Source organism: Lygodium microphyllum, chromosome 2 (genome assembly GCF_053477565.2).
Source record: "Lygodium microphyllum isolate KBCC chromosome 2, Lygodium_microphyllum_v1.1.10, whole genome shotgun sequence".
NCBI lineage: Eukaryota > Viridiplantae > Streptophyta > Polypodiopsida > Schizaeales > Lygodiaceae > Lygodium > Lygodium microphyllum.
The window spans coordinates 94368658-94388848 of record NC_141136.1 but is presented as its reverse complement, the minus strand read 5'-3'; the positions used below and the strand labels follow the sequence as shown (position 1 = coordinate 94388848).

General features: G+C 42.8%; 1 protein-coding gene across 4 annotated transcripts in view; it reads right to left on the bottom strand.

The window, feature by feature from the left end:
• MOS14 (ARM repeat superfamily protein) overlaps positions 1 to 20191 on the bottom strand; it is a 256030-nt gene that overhangs the window by 74489 nt on the left and 161350 nt on the right. For all 4 annotated transcript variants that reach the window (XR_015693625.1, XM_087696211.1, XM_087696202.1 and 1 more), the window contains exons 13-19: positions 20074 to 20173; positions 16352 to 16433; positions 15964 to 16046; positions 5603 to 5722; positions 5398 to 5449; positions 5064 to 5219; positions 3973 to 4096 (exon numbers count right to left, since the gene is read on the bottom strand). Coding sequence is in view for 3 of the 4 variants with exons in the window: in XM_087696211.1 (XP_087552337.1) it covers positions 3973 to 4096; positions 5064 to 5219; positions 5398 to 5449; positions 5603 to 5722; positions 15964 to 16046; positions 16352 to 16433; positions 20074 to 20173 (717 nt within the window). In the remaining variant the exon portion in view is untranslated. The remainder of the gene's footprint in view (positions 1 to 3972; positions 4097 to 5063; positions 5220 to 5397; positions 5450 to 5602; positions 5723 to 15963; positions 16047 to 16351; positions 16434 to 20073; positions 20174 to 20191) is intronic.

Sequence of the window (20191 nt, the reverse complement as noted above, 5' to 3'; positions counted from 1 at the left end):
GGTTGCAGAGGTCCTAACTGAGTCGAGCAGTATCTACCAAGAGGCAGCCCTACAAGCCACGCAACAGTGCTAGGAGAAGAGAGCACTCCGGCAAGACCTAGCAGTCATGTAGAGATTATTACAGGAGAGACCAAGGGATCCCATCCTCCATGCACAGGAGGTGCGTGCACGAGCAGCCATTGCCGGCCTAGAGGACAAGCGCTCGGAGTTCTCATTCCGCACCTTAGTAGCCTTCTGGGTGTAGAAGGGGGACACAATGTGCAAGGAGTTCTTTCAAGCACACCAGCCCCGCACCTCAAGAGAGCAGATACACAATCTTCTGGATCAATATGGGAGGATTCGCTCTAGCCCAGACGAGGTGATGGAGATTGCCACCGACTACTACCAGACACCTTTTCTAGCAGGAAACAGCCTCAGCCAAAGGACAGCGTTGCAGACAACACGTCTGGGATCACATCCCCTCCCTCGTCACAGAGGAGATGGAACGCTCCCTCCTAGCCCCCTTCACAGAGAAGGAATTAGAGGAGGCTTTTCACACACAGGACAGGAATAAATGCCCATGGCCTCTCTAAGGCCTCTTCACCTCCTTCTTGGAGGTAGTAAAGGACCGTTACTGCTAGCTTTCCAGCTTTCCAAGAGATTTTCAGTTCACGTCGGATGTCAAGGAGTTTATCGGCAGGTCTTATCAGTCTCCTCCCCAAAGAGGAAGACCGGTTGGAACTATCCCATAGCTATCCCAGTGGAGACCAATCACCCTGTTGCCAGTTACCTATAAGGCACTGGCAAAGACGATTGGTAGGTGACTCCGCCCCATGCTTCAAACATCATTCATGACACATAGACAAGCTTTGTCCAGGATAGGAGAATCCTAGACAATGTCTTTACCTTCTTTGAGGCGACAGAGTGGGCCCAGCACAGTGGTCAAGGATTGGCTGTACTACTCCTGGATTTTGAGGAAGCCTATGACAGGGTGGACTAGGACTTCTTGGAGGGCACCATGAAGAGGTTGGACTTCCACAGGCATGGATCCATGGGGTCTACGCACTCTACAGATCGGCTACCAAGAGGGTTCTCATAGGTGGCAGGAGAGGGGAGGAGTTTCGACTAGAGAGATCGGTACGGCAAGGCTGCCCACTGGCCTCCTCTCTGTTCCTACCCTTTGCAAAGGCGATGTCTCACTTCCTCAGATCAAGTGTGAGTGGGTTACGCAGCCTCCGACTTCTAGTGAGAGAGAAAACGGAGCTGTTAGACTCAAAGTATGCAGATGATATAGCACTTTACATAGAGCACGATGAGTTCATGCTGGAGAGAGTGAGACTAGCTCTCGAGGTGTTCTGTACGGCAGCACGAGCGAAAATCAACCGGCGGAAGTCGGTTGGTTTCCTTACAAACCCGGACTCCAGTACGGAGTGGGGCGTCCACTTGGGATTCAGATGGGTGTGTAGAGGACAGACTGTCCACTACCTAGGGTTCTAGGTGGAACTTGACATCACCCCTGCCCAGCAATTTCTCCCAGTTCTCGATTCTATTCGGAGGAAGTTCACCTATTGGAGTACTGCTCGCCTCTCCCTAGCGGGCCGAGCCCTGGTGGCCAACCAGGCCCTCCTAGCAACGGCTTGGTACATCGCCTCATGTTGGTGCTTCTCCTCGTCCTGTGCTGCTCACTGTCGCCGCCGAGTGCCGAATTTCCTCTCGACCGGGTCAGACAATTCCAGGGACTCTCGGGCCAAGGTGGCATGGGTGACCATCATCCGGCATCGGTCAGAGTGAGGGCGTGGGATCATTGACCCAGAGTATCAGAGTATGGCCGTTTTGGGCAAGCTTGTAGTCCGCGATCTCACACCAAGAGAGCAGCCCTGCAAGGTCCTACTGCAGGAGGGTCTCTAGGAGTGTAAACCAAGGCTTGGCGGGGATTGGAAACCATCCTTGAGATGGATCTTCACGACGGCCCAAATCACACCCCCCAGATCCCCCTTCCTACGTAGCTTACTTCATGTGTGACAAGGCCTCCGTAAGACCCTAATTCAGAGCTCCCCTAGGTTGCCACGAGGAGATAGACCGTTAGCCGGTGTGATCTGGAATCCCCAGGTCATAGATCAGGAGGGGGTATAGATCGGCAAGCACCCCCACATCTAGTGGGCTCGTTAGGAGGCCGGCCTAGCTCGCACCATCAGGACCTGGCAAAAAGTGTACAGGTTGGTGGACGAGGAGGTGTTGCAACGAGCATTAGGTTGCCAGAGGAGTCGAGTTTAGGAGAAGGGACATTCACACAGCAATACCTTAGGAGTGGTTTGATCCCCCGATACGAGAGTCGGTAGAGCTCGAGGAGGTATGAGTCACTAAGTTTTCACCGACAAGTATCCCCCTACAGGTGGCAAGTAGAGTTGGTGGCGCCCCGCATGGGACTTTCTTCACCATTCAAGAGGGGGGGCGTTTTGCCCTTGACAAAGGGTGGCAGGATGAGGGGATAGCTATCCTTTCGTGGAGGAGAATTCAAGTGGTGGGCCTTCAAGGGAAGACATGGCGACCGGACCCCTATGTTTTCTGGGAGGAGCTCCAAAAGTGGTGCCTTTGGATTTGGGAGGGCATACCACTTGATGAGCTAGAGTGGAATCCAAGAGAGTGGCTATGGCCGGCCATTGTAGTCGCCAAGAGGCCACCGAGGTTCCTGGAGAACACAGCCAGGATTGGAAGACACGTGCTAATGCAAGAGGACATGGACTAGGCACCGTCGCATAGCAGGTATTGGCCAGAGCAGAGCATCATGGATGCTTTCCGACGGACTTTCTGGCGCCGCCTATGGGACAGCTCGAGCCCGAGGAGGATATCGTATTTCGTATGGCTGGCGGCACACAGAGGTCTAGCAGTAGGGAGTTGGTTAACCCAGATGCAAAAGGATGGAGGATGTAAATGCTACACAAAGCAGCTTCTGGAAACTCCAAAGCATTGCCTCTAGTCATGTGAGGCGGTGCAGCTAGTGTAGAGAAGAGCATGCCGCATTCTCTACCGCATAGCACCCAACCTTGGATGTATCTCATGGGGAGCTCTCTACTGGCAGGCAGTCTACCAAGGTCATCACCTTCTGTATGAAGCTGAGATGCAGGACACAATCTTCCTTACTAAGGCTGGGTCGTGCGCAATAGCCCGCTTGGAGGCTATACCCATCCGCCAGGTACTGGAGCCCACAACAGACCGCTTTGAGGTATGGGAGATCGTAGGGAGTCTCACTAGATGGCATATTTAGAAGGCGCGGTCTCAAGAGGTTTTTGGAGGAGAGAGACTTTCTGTACTAGCGGAGCTCTAGACCTCCATCATCCACTCCCTTTGCAGCCGATGGGACCAAGTGCAAGGCAAGTTCCGAGCTCATCGGGAGCTCCGTCTTCACTTCATGCGCACTTGGGGCTGTCAGGACTTGTTTTTCGTGATGCAAGCAGGCAGCCCCAAATGGCGATACACCCCCCCTCCATGGCTTCTTGCCCCCATCCCCCCTAGACCGCCCTGACAGGCCTGTATATTTGATATTTCTCTGACTCTGTATCGGCTCCTGATAGTCTGTTGAGCAGGAGCGCTTCTTCGTATTCAAGGTTTTTCTAAAGTAATATAATTAGCCACACTTTATTTGCAAGTATGAACAACCCAACCTTCCCCCTCTCCCTCTTTTTCTAGCCGGTGTGGTATTGCCCATTTAGCCCCTTCAAATTTCCTTTGCTGAAACATTTCAACAACAACTATAGGATGCCTACTATAGGCATACTAAAACACACTTATTTCTCTGCCTTCAAACATTTGCATTCATTGTCATTTTGCTTGAACATTACAACAACGCATTTGTAGCAGGCTGTACAGCAAAATCCAACTGCAACATTAAAGCATGCAAATATGTTTATGATTCAGACACTTTTCAATACTTGATGTTATTTTTCACTTGAATGTTCAAGTTAGCAAAGGAAAAAGTTAAATGCATACCCCTACCTCAAACCTTCAACTATTTGTAGTTCATCTTCAGCTGAAAGCCTGAAATTCCCGTTATTACTCATTGCTTCAAGGTAAACCGCAACTAGTGCATTGATGGAACTTCCCAAACAGTTCCTGCAAGCTGTCTATTTCTATTGGTGTCACTACTATGTTACAAAGCTAGTTATTGTCATTACTATGTTACAAAGCTAGCTATTGTTGCCAAGAGTAACAAAAATAGAACATGACCCCTGACAAAAGATTTACATTTTGGGGTTAGATTACTCATGTAATACAGTACATCAAGCATCCTTGAGCCCCAAGTCAAAGAGCAACAAAGAGGATGTCCAATTTAACCTCTTGTTGCATTCATGTTTGCACTTCCATCAGCTACATTTATTGCTGTTAAGACACTCCTTAAAAATGAACAAGCAGCAATTTTCAAGTATGACTTTTTATTCAAATACCCTATTGAACAGCACAGCTGATGGATTGCCTAACCATATCAGGTGCAAGAGCATGACAAAAGCTCCCACTTTGTGTATTGATGTCTCCTGAGATTTGCACTAAGTACAAGTAAGAAACCAGGTCAAGGTAAGCAAGCCTACGGATACTGACCACATACACTGTAAATGTTTCTATATTTACCCTATTTTCATTTAATGATGGCACTTTTCTGAAACCTCCATGAGCATAAGATCTCAAATTCTGCCAAGCCACGGCAGCTCCATGGCCCATCACCAGATTGTGCCTTATGCTGGAAGCCTGTGGCATTGGCTTGTGTGTTTCTAATTCTTGAACAGATCTGTTGTACTCAACACCTAACACAGTACACACACAAGCACAATGGTGCCTCTTCCCTTCATCGTTCATTATGAACCAGACAGATTTAGGAAACTCCTTTGCCCATTTACTATCTATAGTTTTTGCAAGCACCAGATCGCATTTATGTACTGGAAGTCATAATAAGCATATTGGCATAGCTACAAAGGCTTATTTACATGTGCTCTGCCAGAACCTTAATCACCGTATCATATGAAATGCACCACCTGTGCAACAGATAAAATCAAGCTATCACCATGTCAAATGAATACCAAAAAAAAACTTACCATCACAGACATGTTTGAAAGCTAAAGCTGCTGCAGCTGCAGGATCCTCAGGGATGGCTAACCCCTTCGTCAGCAGTTGCAACAAAGCTGGAATTAGGATGGGTCCAGAAGGTGCCGCACCAAGCCAATCAGCGTAGGCACCAATAGTCAGAAAAGCTGCAGAAAAACCAAAGCCGATAGATGTTTTTTACTACCAGAGTGCTCGTCATAAAACCATAATTATATTCTCCTAGCAAATCATCTCACAGATTTTAGTGTCAAAGCCATAAACGTGAACAGACACATAAATCTAATGATTTATAGAGAGCAGAAAAAATTTGACTAACCACTGCACCTGTGTAAAACAACTGAGGTTGCTCTTGAAATTGCGGTAGAAGAGCCATTATCTACATGCCCACAATTGATGTTATCATGAAGAACATAAAATGTTGTGTGGCATGTATGCATAGATGTCAATATCAGTACTGCACCATCATAACATAATAGTATCCAACACCATAGCATTTCAAATATTCTGGATTCATGGTGCAGACTCGTACCCTGGGCATTACAACAGCCTCATTGTGTGGAACAGCTTTCCCAATTCCTCTTATGCAATATAGGGCAGCCTCAACGGATTGCCAGTCCCATGTGTTCTCGTTTGAATTCAAACCTGATCCCTGCATAATGAATGATCCTCAGCATTACTCTGAACTCACACATTGCCATCTGAATGACTAAACCATGTTACATTGTTACTTTTGTGAAAAGAAGGAATTCCATGTTTTACTAATGGGCACAAAAACAGTTCTCTTTCTCCTGGCTACAACTATACTTGCTTTTTTGTCATATAAAGTCAACCCTTCGATTATCTTAATCTACGAGTAAGACATCTGAAGCAACATACATCACACAAAGACTGTTTCAAATCTTTGAAGAAAAACAAAAAGAAGAGAAGCATTTGCATCCCCAACAGAAACACCTGCAAAGTGTTTCCTCTCAATCGAGGATTTAGTGGTACTTCTTGCTGTGTTCAGTCCCATCAGAGTACAACACACTCCTGCATCGCTTAGCTCACTCAGAGACTTCACTGGACACCTCTCCTCCAGCATTCTTTTGTTCCATCTCTCCCATACTCCACTTCTTCATTTACTTCATTCCCCCATTTCATCACACCTCTTGGTTTCTGAATCAATTGTGTTATTGGTACATTTTGTGTTTTATTCACAACCATGAAATTGGGCTTTGCTGAATCAAAGTGCAGTTAAATTCTATTTTTTTGCAGGCACTCAATATCAAACATAGAAATTCAGCAACAGAAAACCAAAATAAATACTGGAACCAGAATGCTCCTATACCTAGACACAAATAAAGATTGGCACCAAGCTTGGCATCTGTTGCTGTATTTCTCTATAATTACTGAAGAGAGGGTAATTTTGCACCTGTCTATCGCTGCTCCCACCAGCAAATACCAAAAGCACCAGATCTGGACCAAAAAAGGTCTGAGTGCACATGCAGAGGGTGGAGACCCAGCTGCACAAGAGCAGTTCACAGAGGAAGGGGCAGCGGTCATTCCAGCAGCAGCACGTGAAGCTATGGTAGATGCTGCAATAGCAACAGCAGCTACTGCAACCGCATGAGCAGCTACATCTACAGCAGGCACCGCTACTGCTCCAGCAGCCAGAGTTGAAGAGAAGCTTTCGTCCCAAGATCCTGCTCCTGACCTTCTGCCCATCCATCAAGATCAGCAGGCTAGGCCATCCAGTGCACCCTTATCATGGGAGACTCTGCACAAAGTGGATCTGAAGACTCGCCTTGCCATACTATGAAGCACCAATCGGGAGGTGAAGCAGTCTTGGGAAGCTTCTCCTTCTCATTCAGATGACCCTGCCAGTACCTCTTCGGATACTACATGGCTCCAGCAATGACTTTCGGCCACTAAACTCCTTCCTTTAGCCCTTTTGTTACATATCTGGAGGAGTTCAGCATTGAGTACCAACAGTGTTATTTGGCATACCTTGCAAAAGGCCCAGGGTGACACGCAGCTATGGAGCAAGAGCTGCTGGTGTAAACGCCCCGAACAACGTAGTATGCTTAACAATTATGATATTCGCTTGTTTTCGAGATTTAATATAAAAGAGAATGAACACTTAAAGCTGAAAATGAAAATTACTCACAAAATTACACCCATGAAAATGTAAAAGTAATGGAGACAAGATTGAGGGTTGAAGATGGGCAAACCCCCCCCCCCCCCCCCCCGGAAGGAATGTATTTCTGCTCAACCCAAGTCCCTTAGGGAAGAGCTCAGTTACAATCAACCTGAGAGTGAGGAGAAGTAATTCTCACTCTCACAAGATCATGCAAAGATGTACAAACACACATGCATTATCTATTATGCAATGATAAGAACTGATTTCTTTACAGTATGAGAAAAGAAAGAGGGAAAATCAGCCTTTCTCCATCGTTGATCAGCATTACATGGATAGGGCTTGCTTCTTGTTGCTAAAATGGAAGAAAGAGCTCGAGAAGGAGGTGCTGTAATGAATTTACAGCAGTACATGGATAGGGCTTGCTTCTTGTTGCTAAAATGGAAGAAAGAGCTCGAGAAGGAGGTGCTGTAATGAATTTACAGGCTTGCTGTCCTGTAAAACAGCAGTGATAGAAGAGGGAATATGGAGGAATTTGATAATGGAGAAGTGGGGGATGATGATGGGGATGGATGGGGCCAGTTTCTGGCTATCTGTGGGTGCTGTACATGAGTTTACAGCAAAGAAAAATGATGTTGAATGAAGAAAAACGAGCTCTTATTTATAGGAGAGGGAAGAGCTGGTACAAAAGGGGAAAGTGGAGTAGCACAAGACAAGTGTCCAGCCACATGTCATGAGATGTGACAAGTGGTGGGACACTTGGAAACTTGTGTGACAAGTGTCTTGACACTTGTCTCTTCTCTATAGCCTTCCTTTTTGGGTTGAATACTGTCAAGAATAGAAACAACCAAATTTAGTAAGCACAGTCAGAGTACAGAACTTACTATTTTTAGAATGACATCCCTATTTTTTAGGACTAGCATTTTCAGGCTAATTCGAGGCTCCTAAAATTTAGGGACCCCCCAATATGGGTGTCATATGAAAGCTTTTTCTGTGTACATCGCAAAAACGGTATCAGAATCTTCATGTGACTTTCCTATCCAAAGAAATGTGCATTTCAAGCTTTCAGTCCACACATACACATTATACAAGCATTTCATGATCATGCCATCTTGTTGATTGTAACTGTCTGTTCTGGTGGATCTAGCCCACACTTCAAGGCATCAATCCTTTCTGTGTGCGAGTCTAACCCTGATATGCGTAAGTTCTTGTCACAGGCGCCCAATTGGGCCATATAGGTGGAAGTGTGAACTATCTTTTCTCTAACCCACCGTGTGGGTCCACCATAACCTGTAACCACTCATTAGTGACCAGCTCCAATGCACTTTTCTTTATATCTAATTAGTGCAAAGGAAATAAATTTAATAAATCATTATATAGACAAATTAATGAAAAAGGATACAAATTCTGTTTCTATAGAGTTGTGACAGCCCTCTGGCTTTTATTCAGCTGTCCTCAGCTGAAAAGCTTCTTGATATGGCTGAAGAATGTTTGGGTAATCCTTCATGAATTTTTCATCTACCCACTGTGCATCTATTGTGGGTAGATTCTTGAATTTTAGTAAGAATTGTTGTGTCACAAGGCCACTTCTCGTGGTTCAATCCTTGAGAAACAAAATCTTTTCAGGTTCCAAGAGTTGCTCTGTTTCTTCAACTTCTGGGGGATCTTCAGTAATAGGTTTCTTTGGTTCTGGTCCTATGTAAGGTTTTAGCAAACTTACATGAAAAGCGTTGTGTATTTTCCAATGAGCAGGAAGCTCAAGTCGATAAGAAACTTCATTTATTTTCTCAATCACTTTGAAGGGTCCAAAGTATCTACTGGAGAGCTTTGGAAAAGATGAATTTTGACCAGAACCTTGTTTGAGCCTGCTTTTATCAAACTTTAGCAAGACATATTGACATTTTTCAAAAGCCAAAGGTCTTCTTCGTTTATCTGCTTGCTTCTTTTGTCGCTCTCGGGCAACTTTGATAGTGGCTCGAACTTGATCCATTGTTGTTTTTAAATCTAAAGCAAACCCGTCAGCAGCAAAAATCTTATCTTTAGTGCGAATAATTGGAGGAGGAATCACTTTACCCTGGAGGAGGAATCACTTTACCCTGGACTATTTCATTTGGAGCTTTCCCTGTGGATGAGTGCACTGTATTGTTGTAAGCAAGCTCCAATAATGGAAGATATTTCTCCCATTGTGACTTATGTTTACTAACATAAGCTTTCAACATATCCAAAAGAGTGAGATTCATCACCTCTGTTTGGCCGTCAGTTTGAGGATGAAAAGCTGAGGAGAACTTTAAAGTGGTTCCCAAATTCTCAAATAAAGCACGTCAAAAGTTACTTGTGAATTTGGAGTCTCTACCTGAAATGATCTCAAAAGGCATACCATGTAATCTGAAGATATGTTGAATGAAAAATCTTGCAGCTTGTGCGGATTTCAATGTTTTATGACATGGAATAAAATGTGATTGTTTGTTGAATCTATCAATTATGACCCAAATCATATCATGACCTTGAGGTGTTCTTGAAATACCTGAGATGAAATCCATTGTGATAGATTCCCATGGATCTTTGGGCACTGGAAGAGGTTGCCACAATCCTGGAATCTTCTGTCTATCATATTTGGATTTTTGGCATACCAGACAAGCCTAAATGAAGTTATGTGTATCTTTTCGTAATGTTGGCCAATAAAAGTAGCACTCAATTGCACTTAGAGTGGCTGCCCTCCCTCTATGCCCTACATAAGGGGGTTCATGACTTTCTTTAAGCACCTTTTGTCGAACAGGAAGAGTGACACAAAGGCGATTGTTCATGAGAAGGTAACCGTCTTTGATGGAATAATCTGGATGAGAACCTCCTTGCTGTAAATTTGACCAAATTGCTGCAAAATCAGTATCTTCATCATAAGTATTCTTCATCGTTTGAAAATCTTCCTGATGAGCCACTGTAATAGTTGCAATGCAAGGCACTCTAGAAAGTGCATCAGCAACTACATTTTGTTTCCTTGGAGTGTACATAATTTGAAAATAAAACATAGACAAGAAATTTTTCCATCTTGCATGTTTCTCCTGCAAATGCTTTTGAGTCTTGAAATACTTCAAGCTTTGATGATCGGTTTTAATAAGGAATTCATTGCCTAAAAGATAATGTTTCCATATCTTTAAAGCATGAACCACTGCTAAGAGCTCCTTTTCATAAATGTCATACCTTTTCTCCACATCATTTAGACGGCGGCTTTCAAAGGCTACGGCATGGCCTTCTTGATTTAGCACTGCACCAATACAATCACCGCAAGCATCTGCTTCCATCACAAATGGTTTTACCAGATCTGGAATGATAAGAACATGTCCAGAAGTAAGAGCTGTTTTCAGCCTTGTGAAGGCTGCCTTCTCTTTTTCCTTCCATTCGAAAGAGATCTTCTTCTTTGTAAGGTCATGAAGTGGAGAAGCCATATGTGCAAAATGCTTGATGAAGCGGCGGTAATAAGAACATAAGCCAAGAAACGATCGCACCTCATGTACATCATGAAGATGAGGCCATTCTTGGATTATCCTGATCTTTTCAGGATCCATCTGAATCCCTTCAGAAGAGATGACATGCCCAAGGTAATTTATTTTACGCATGAAAAATTCACTCTTTTTACCATTTACCAAGAGTTGATTTTGTTGTAGTAATTGTAGAACAATTTCCAAGTGTTGATGATGCTCCTCTTCATTCTGGCTAAAGACAAGAATATCATCAAAGAAAGTACCGACATATTGTCGATGCTCTCTAAAGATGCGCTCCATCATTCGATTAAAGGTGGTTGGTGCATTGGTTAATCCGAAAGGAACCACCAAGAATTCATAAAAACCGTATGAAGTGCGGAAAGCAGTTTTGTGTACATCTTGTGGTATTACCCTAATTTGATGATAACCACTCTTTAGATCAATGCGGCTGAAAACCTTTGAGCCTCCTAGACGATCCAAAATGTCGTCAATTCTGGGAATAGGAAACCGATTCTTCAAAGTGATTTTGTTGAGGGCTCGATAATCAATGCACATCCTGAATGTGCCATCTTTCTTTTGAACAAGAAGAACCGGTGAATAAAATGGTGAGCTACTTGGCCTAATTAGCCCACGGTTGAGTAGGTCTTCGACTTGCTTTCTGATTTCTTCTTGTTGAGGACGGCTCACACGGTATGGTGCTATATTAGGAGGAGAACTGCCCGGGATAATATCAATATGATGGTCTTCTGGCCTTTTTGGGGGAAGCTGATAAGGAAGATCTTCCGAAAAACAATCTTTATACTTTTCCAAGAGCTGAAGTTGCTCTTGGTTTTCAGCATTCATATTATCTTTTACATCAGTGACAAAGCAGACAACATTGAACACAATCCTTAATTGCTCTAGAGACTTGCATATGGCTTACCATAGGTATGGTGTCTCCAGAAACTCCAGCTTGGATCTCGTACTTCTTGCCTTTGTTGGGGAGTTCTACCTTCTTTTTCTGAGAGAAGATGGTTGAATCTACTCTATGATTCTAGGGCATGCCAAGAATCACATCGCAACCATCAAGGTCTCCGATACAGAAGGTATCTTCGTCACTGTAGCCTTGAATTTGAAACTTGAGCTTGCCAATGTAGGGTATCACAGTCTTCACTGTGTCACCTTTATCAGCATTTAAAGCTTGGCGAACTTCTGCCGGAGTGTCCATCTCTTCATTCTTTAATCCAAGCTCTTTAGCTAATTGCAAGAAAATAATATTTTCATTCGCCCCAAGATCTATCAAGAATAGTGATTGCTTACCTTGCAACTGTCCCCAAGCTTTTAATAATTTGCGCGTCTCTAGAGTGTGAGTTGTGTTTGTAACTACATCACTGATAGCATTGATTTTCACTGGCAACTTAGGCTTGTTGTCAGAAACCTTGCTTTGTCCCTTGTTTGGACATTGCTTCGCTATGTGGCCGGTTTGTCCACATTTAAAGCACTTCCCTTCTTTCATGAAGCGTTGCTTTTCTTCTTCGGAAAGTTGCTTTGCTTGTGGGTATAGATTGGAGTGAAATTGAGGAGCATTAGGAAGTGCATAGGGCTTCATCTTCTTTTGATTTGATGGCTGCTTTTGTCGCTGTTTTTGTCCTTCATTTGGGGCTGAATACTCCTCATCGTCAACTACTCTCTTGTTATCATTCTTTTGGAATGATTTGTTGCCATTGTGCTCCATTTCCCATGTCTCAGCATGGTCAATGAGTTCCCTGAGACTAGAACAATGATAATGATTAAGAGCAGTGCGAAGTTTAAAATGCAAACCTCCTTGAAACTTCCTAAGCTTTTCCGAACTGCTGATCTTCTTGAAATGTTGGACCTTCAAAAGTAGCTCCCAAAATCTCTTGGTATAGTCACCAAGTGACTCATTTTTCCTTTGCCAAAGCCGATCCCATTCCATTTTTACATATCTTTTGAAATGAACAGGAAGAAATTGGCTTTGTATCATGCGAACAAAGGACCGCCATGATTTTGGGGTAGCATGATCATATTCCAACCCCGTCCAACAAGTATGGGCTAAGTCGGTTAAATGTAAAGCTGCAAACTTAATCTTTACGTTTTCTTTATACTTGTCACGACCATACAAAATTTGAAATGATCATAGATTGGAGGAGAATACCCTTTGTTACAATGTTGATTTTGAGGAGGTGATGAAGCACATTCCAAAGCCAATGAGGGATACACTTCCTACTTCAATGCAAACTACTTCCTTGACTCTTCCTTCTACTTCGTATGTGCAATCCTAGCCCCCACAAGTTCGAAATATCGTCCTTCTCACAAGGACAAAGTCCACCAAAGATGATCCATTCGACAACTTTCCAAGACCAAGCAGGAGTGACGTGCAGTTAACACAAAGGCGATGGCCAATCAACCCCTTGGAGCACTAATATGACAATATCCCTTAACGGTTGGATATTGTCAACACTCCATTGGATACCATTCGAGCTGATAGGGACCAGATTCAACATGAGGTTCGAGATGCAACAAGGTTCGTTGAGGCTTTGGCATCTAAGTTAGCTTTTTACAACATTCTTCAGCCTCATCTCAAGGTGTGGATTGATATTTGGGTACAACATCATCATTTGAATTATGATCCATTCTCGCCCCTCCTGCCTTGACTTGACCTATTGGTTCCCCTCTCATTCGGAATTAGCCTCTTATCCTTGTTTGGATAGCTGATGCTCTGTATCGGGCTCTTGTTGTTTCGGCTCCCCATCAAGCTCCATCACATCCTCTCGTTCATGGTCTCACTCTTGTGGTTCCTCTTTCTACATTGGCTGCTCTAAACGAGCCTAGTTCAGATGATTGTGGTGACCTAGAAGAAGGTTGACTTCAATGGATTCCAGTCCACCGGCCAGCACTAGACACTAATCGTGTATCAACAATCATGTCTTTCGAGATCTACCGATTGGCAATGTGGCTATAACTACAATATCTATTCCATGATGTATTCGCAATGATTTTATAATGATAAGGAAATATAGTACTCTGAAGACTAGAAGCACTCATGAGTTGCTAATATGTCAACTAGTATTGTACTGGACTTTGAAATCTCCTAAAACCGTCAACTAGAAGCACAGTTTCCATACATTTGAGAAACCGAAGTTTTGGAAACTGGAAGAAATGGAGTTTCAGCGTTTCGGCCATTTGAACTTTTTGTGGAGACGGCATTTCAAAATATACAAATAAATTAAAATATATAAAATAATATATCTATTTTGTGCATATAAATATACATATATATACGCATACTAAGCATACTAAAGACTACACTCACTCAACAGTTCTTAACTTTAAACACAAGAATCCAAGATCCATGATTCACATTGTGCAATTTCACATAGTTATCAATTTTACAAGCTGCAACTTGCAACATTCTTTAGTATTAAGTAATCTTAAATCACCCAACATAATTTACAATGTTTTAAAACAAAACAGCCCACATGTAAAATGTTGCATGAAACCTAAATCAAAAGTGTATCATCATAACATTTATCGTCTGAGAATCATGACTCAAAACTTAAAAGTCAAGTTTATAAGAGTAACATGGCACCAATTAGGATCCGCAGCCATGGTAATTTGTTACTGCAAGCTGCCTAAACATCAAATAAACGACAAATAAGGCTGAAATAGTGTACACCTAGTTGGCAAGACTAAAAGTTTCTTATGTCTTGGCTGAGAACTGTAGGAATTCAAGTCTGAAATCTGCAGGAAAACGGGCTGAATGTTCAGAAACAAATGACCCATAAGGCTGAAATAGTGCAAAGATGGCTAGCAAGACAAAAAAATTCATATAGCTTGGCTTAAAATTGCAGAAAATCAGCAGTTCAAGCAAGTGTAGCAGTCCAAAACATACAGGAAATAGGTGAAACAAGCAGGAAACAAAAAAATGGCAGCCAGAAAGGGGGTTTTACCCTGCTGTCGCCCAATCTGCCCGAAACACCATTTCCTAGAAACGGAAATGGCCAGCAACGGCTGTCCCATTTCAGCAGGTCCAAAATGCCGTTTCCCGAAACTATGCCTACAAGACTGCTAACATGCCCAAGTGATAAAACTTGTAAAAGTCGGCATCATTTTGCCAAAGTAGCTCACATTTAGTTTCTTCTTTCCAGATTAGTAGCATAATCCCTAGATGTGGATCTTGATCTATGTTCTGATTGGCTGCTTTTGGCAGAATAATATGCAACCCTGAATTCCTTCATGCTTCCCAAGAACAAGATATAGGTGATAGATTAACTAGTCCTACAGGTTTCGTATGCCAGGCACATCTTTATTGCTAATAACAAACAGATCCACCACACTCTAAAGACTGCCATGATTCATTGGTTGCTAAACGCATCAAATAGATCCATAAGGCCTAAGAGAAATTTTCAGTTTTGTAGGCATTGAGAAGAGTGCATAAACCATAGAGAAGATGAATGAGATAACAAATCTCAAAGTTTGGACCAATTGAGACTTGGCTTTCATCTTTGGGGTCAAGTATGTTATTTCATACCATATACCTTTTTCTGAATATTTGCAGGACAATGGTATTTTTTCCATACGGGTATGGAAAAAACTATGCACTCGGGAGCAGCATAGCTGCCCTATGATTTCCTCATTCAGTTGAAGAAAACAAAGAATACGAAAAGTTTCCCTCAACTTTTTGAACACCAAATATGATTCAATTGTCCTCAACCTTGGCATCAAATGCCCAATCTGCCAAAGGCAGTAGATATCTTGTGATACTTTAACACCACAATGTCCTACATGAATTTTGCAACCTGAATTGACCTTGCATATTAAAAATATCCTACAGTAGGTTAGCCTGCATTAATGGCCTATTGATTACAAGTAATAGCCTGAAATCTGGTGCATTATCAATCCAAGACCTTTAAAAGTGCTAGTCAGAGTCCATCTGCTTGTTACAAATGGACAGTGCACAAAAAATAACTGGCACAGCAATGATAAAGGTATAAATGCTTGCAAATTTGCATGGAGTGATCAATAGCGGATCAAAGTAAGGATGAGCATGTCTATCTAATGTTGCACGATGTCCCATGAATATCTGAAAAGACTTAGGAAAGCCCCAAGTCCAACCTTCATACCTTCTTCTCCTTAAGTGCTCCTATGCTTCCAAGAGAATTGCTCTTATCTACGGCATGTTGAGCCGCACACATTGTCAGATGAGCACAATGCACAGACATAAATAATACATGATTTATATTATAATGAGAGGCAACAGGGAACAACTTTCAGAAAGAGGGAATATAGAAATACTTGAAACAAAGGTGCTGAAAGCAGTTGAAGAGTCACTTCCCCTCCTAGCACAGCAGCTGCATCCATAAGCACTTCAGCTACAGCTGCACAAAAGATGAAGTGATGATAGGAGTTAGGAGTTTAAGTGTGAATACCATCGTATGAAATATGATCAGGAGATAAAGTTTGCATTCATGCCTAGCACCTACCATCTGAATTATGCACAGGGAATCAAACTTTTCATGTGCAGACTAGCACATCAAAGCTAGCATTTTAGCTTTTGATACACAAAAAGCAATTAACAATCTGAACAAAATTTGTAGACAAATTTTTCATAACCAATATACATGATGTCATTAACGCCAGGAAAACGAGCCAAAGAACTAAAAACCAGTTCAAATCTCAGTACCATATCTGGTTTGCTTAAAATCTGTAAGCTCATCCTTTCTCCATGTTTCAAATCCTGGTGGGTACTTCACACGATAGCTTACCTGCACAAATCAGCACAGATAGTCTAGGCTGTTTTTAAACAATACAATATCAGCATGACTTCTGCACATCACCAAAACCATATTTAGAAAAAGAAAATGCTGGATGAAAGAGGCCAATTTTTCATAAATTTGCATGCCCCCATTTGTCCAATCAAAAGAAGTAGACATCTTTTTGTCAGTATTATTGAATGGTATACTTGCATGGCCAGATCCACATAGGCTATAGATCAATGAGCTACCTCAACCTCAAAGACCCTGTCACACCTTCGAACAGGGTGTATACATAACCTCAGAGGCAGATGGGAGAGGCTCCAGGGTGATTCAGAGAAAATGCAGAGTGAGATACGCAGCACTCCTCAAGCACCTATTTTCATTTGTTTCCTCTCCAGAGCTTTCTACCTTCAGAGGTACACCCTGTGGGATTGACATATTGGATTTCCTAATTATGGGAACACTAAATGCAAGGCCAACAAAATTATTTCTGGAAAATTAAGAGAGAGAAAATCAAAGAGACAAAAGCCCAAATATTCCATAACTTTCAAGAGCCTATGTATCCCAACTGTACAGTCAAAGTTCGAGAACAAATTGTTCACATTCCCAATAATTTCTCACTACAAGAAAGGCGGTATCTTAGTCAAGCATGCTGCAGTGTAGATCTGTTTGAATCTGAAAAAAAGATTCACTAACTTCAAACATACAAGCCTGACTAATTGAGTCAAGCACCTCAACCCATGCTTGCAAATTGCTTTAACTAATTTCTAGCGAATTGAACTCAAGCAGCAAGCCAATATCAAGGGGCCCTTCCCCCCAAGCATACCAAAATATCCCATTTTTTAACAGCCAATTCTAGTGTTAAACAAATGGTTCCATTATGGCTCGCAAAAGCTTACCAAACTTGCTCATGTTTCGAGCCTCAGGTATCAACCTGAGCAAATCAACACACATAGCAGGAGATGCAGCATGTTGTGTTTGACTCACGCCTACACTCAGAGGAGTGTCAGCGATCCTCGATAGGACACTAGGGACACTTTTTACTCTCCTTATGAGAGGTTTTTTCCCCCAGTTATATTCTTCTTTATTTTATGTGCTTATGTTACACAGTTGGGGCACCCTAAGGTTTAAGGGTTGTACTTTGTACTTGCACATTACTCTTTTGATTATTGCACTGGGAGTCATGTCTTCACTCTCACACTCTCTTCACTGTCAACTATCTACGCTCAGCTAAGCTTCAATCTTCCCCACCTCTCACATTTGGTATCACAGCTCAAGTCCAGCTGTACCAGCAACATCCGGTCTTGTTGAGCTCTTGCTCAGCTCCAACTTGGTCAGTTGCTGCCTCCGCCACTGTGCAGCCACTTGCACCGCCTGCAAGACAGCCTGCCCCAAGTCCACCACTGCAGCACCTCCACTTACCTCCAGCAGCCTGCACCTCCTGCTCCAATCGCCTGTGCCCTAGTCCAGAGCTGCTGCCAGCTCACCTATCTGGTCCGCCCACCAACGCCACTTCTTTCTGGGAGTCGTGTCTTCACTCTCACATTCTCTTCATTGTCAACTGTGCACTTTCAGCTGAGCTTTGATCTTCCCCACCTCTCACACAGCAAGCCAGTCGGATATCAAACGCCCCCTAATAGAGGTAGCAATAGTCAGGTTAATAACAACACCCAGACAATTTTAGGCAAAGTGGTCCGGTTTAGCACCTAGCCAAAAGGTCATGACCGTGCACAAATCCTCAAACCGAACCATATTCATAAACTGTCACATTTGTTTTTCCAACAAAAAGCTTTAACCTTCTACCAGTTAGAAAGGCCCAAAGGGCTCAAATGACACCCTCTCAAGGAAGATTCAACAAAGAGTGAAATGCTCTACAGCCAACCAGTTTAAAGGGTAGCTACATCCTTCGCAGCCAATTGAAATCCAGTTTATGAAACAGCAGAGACAAGGTCCAGGCTGCCAATTGATAGAAGGTCCTTATCATTTCCCCATCCTCTCTATACCACCTGCAACTTCCCCAATAGACCCTCAGCAGGGTGGACAAGATACAGTAAAATGGCTACAATACCTTTTGCTAAGGGAGTGGTCGCCTATCTCTCATCCTCTTAGAATCGCCACCAGTGACTTCCAAATGTTCATTCTAGACATGCCAAGCCACAATGCTTGTCCAATAGTATTGAGGATGCAAAGACTAGTCATATCTCTTATGCTAGAACAGTCCAAATTGGAATGCCATTGATTATCTGAACAGTCCGTATTTAGTACAATCAGGAGAAAGATATCTTTGCAGTAGCAAACTGCCATCGCAAGAACAAATCAAGCATTATGTTATCTCTAGTGACACCTCCACCTCATATCATCTTTGCAGAACCCCAATCCAACTCTCATCAGTACGGAATAAACGCTCTTGCTATAACCAGCATGCATGTTTTTCTATGCCTTACTTGCTTGCCGAGTCCAGTGAGATTTACTCTTCTTTCATATGTTTAACTCTCACTTTTTAATTCTATGCCAACTTGTCAACATAATTCAGATTTCTCTAGAGGCCACCGCATTATCTATGCAGATTGCAGCATCATCATTATATATGAGAAGTTGCCCTGAAATCTCTCCGATCTCTGTACAGGAGGGAAGGGCTAAGCATACCCTTCACTTGAATTATGGCCACACAGAAATCCAGCTTTGAGTCAAGTGTTAAGACATCTAGCTTTCATCTTTGCAAAGATTAGCTTGTTCTTGGGCTGACACAAGCCCAAATGTGGAAGTGCAACCTTAAAGACTTTGCAATAAAAAGTCCTCCTACATTGGGATCGAAAGCATATCACTAAGCCTTTCTTAATGCTTTCATAGAATGTTTCTTAGTTTATGCAAAATGTGGAGAGATGGAAAAGACTTGGAGGCATTGCATACAGGGCCACCCACTCCATAGGAGGTCTGCAGGTGATATCCTCATCTCTCAGAACAATCTTTTAGCGTCCATTTCAGTCCCAAATAACCACTCCTATCCTAGGGATGTGGGAACTATCTGAGATATGCCCATGTGTAGGAGTATGTCACAACCCCAGAAAAAGAAAAACGCTTCAGACTTTGGACCAGCATATGAATAGCATTCACACATCTAGTGACCCCTATGACTGGTAAGTAAGCAAAGAAGGGAATGTGAGAGACAATTAATTAAGTTCAAAAGAATGCTAATGGAGGACCCTCTTGATGTTTTCACGACTAGGTGTTGTTTCCCCAAATTGTGTAACATCAAACGATCTGACTAATCCTCTGCAGCTAACCTCCTCAAGAAATTTAAGCATTATCTTACAGTTATAGTGCACCTAACCCAATTCTCATACTATCTGTACCAATCATATCCCATTACAAACCAAAAGAGTGCCAGTTTTTAAGTTTGTACAAATTACCAACTTGATGAGGCTACAATTGCAAGCACCAGCTTTTCTGACTAGCAGGCAAATTACTTCAAGAGGATCTTCATTTGTTACAAGTAAAGACAATGCTATGTAGATGGCCACTGTTTACATCAGGACAGAGATGAGCTGCAATGAGGTATAGTTATTTGTCCTCACTCATCCTCTCAGATGTTAGAATTTTTTGGGTTCTGACTCCTGGCTAAAGAATGAATTGCTGCTACTGAACTTACAAGTGATACCAGGACCTCAAAAGTTGGCCGAAATATGCCCAATCTCCTTTGTCTCTCTACTTCAAATGCCGCTTCAGATTCAAAACCCTTGTAGTAATCCCTGCAAAGAATATTCCAC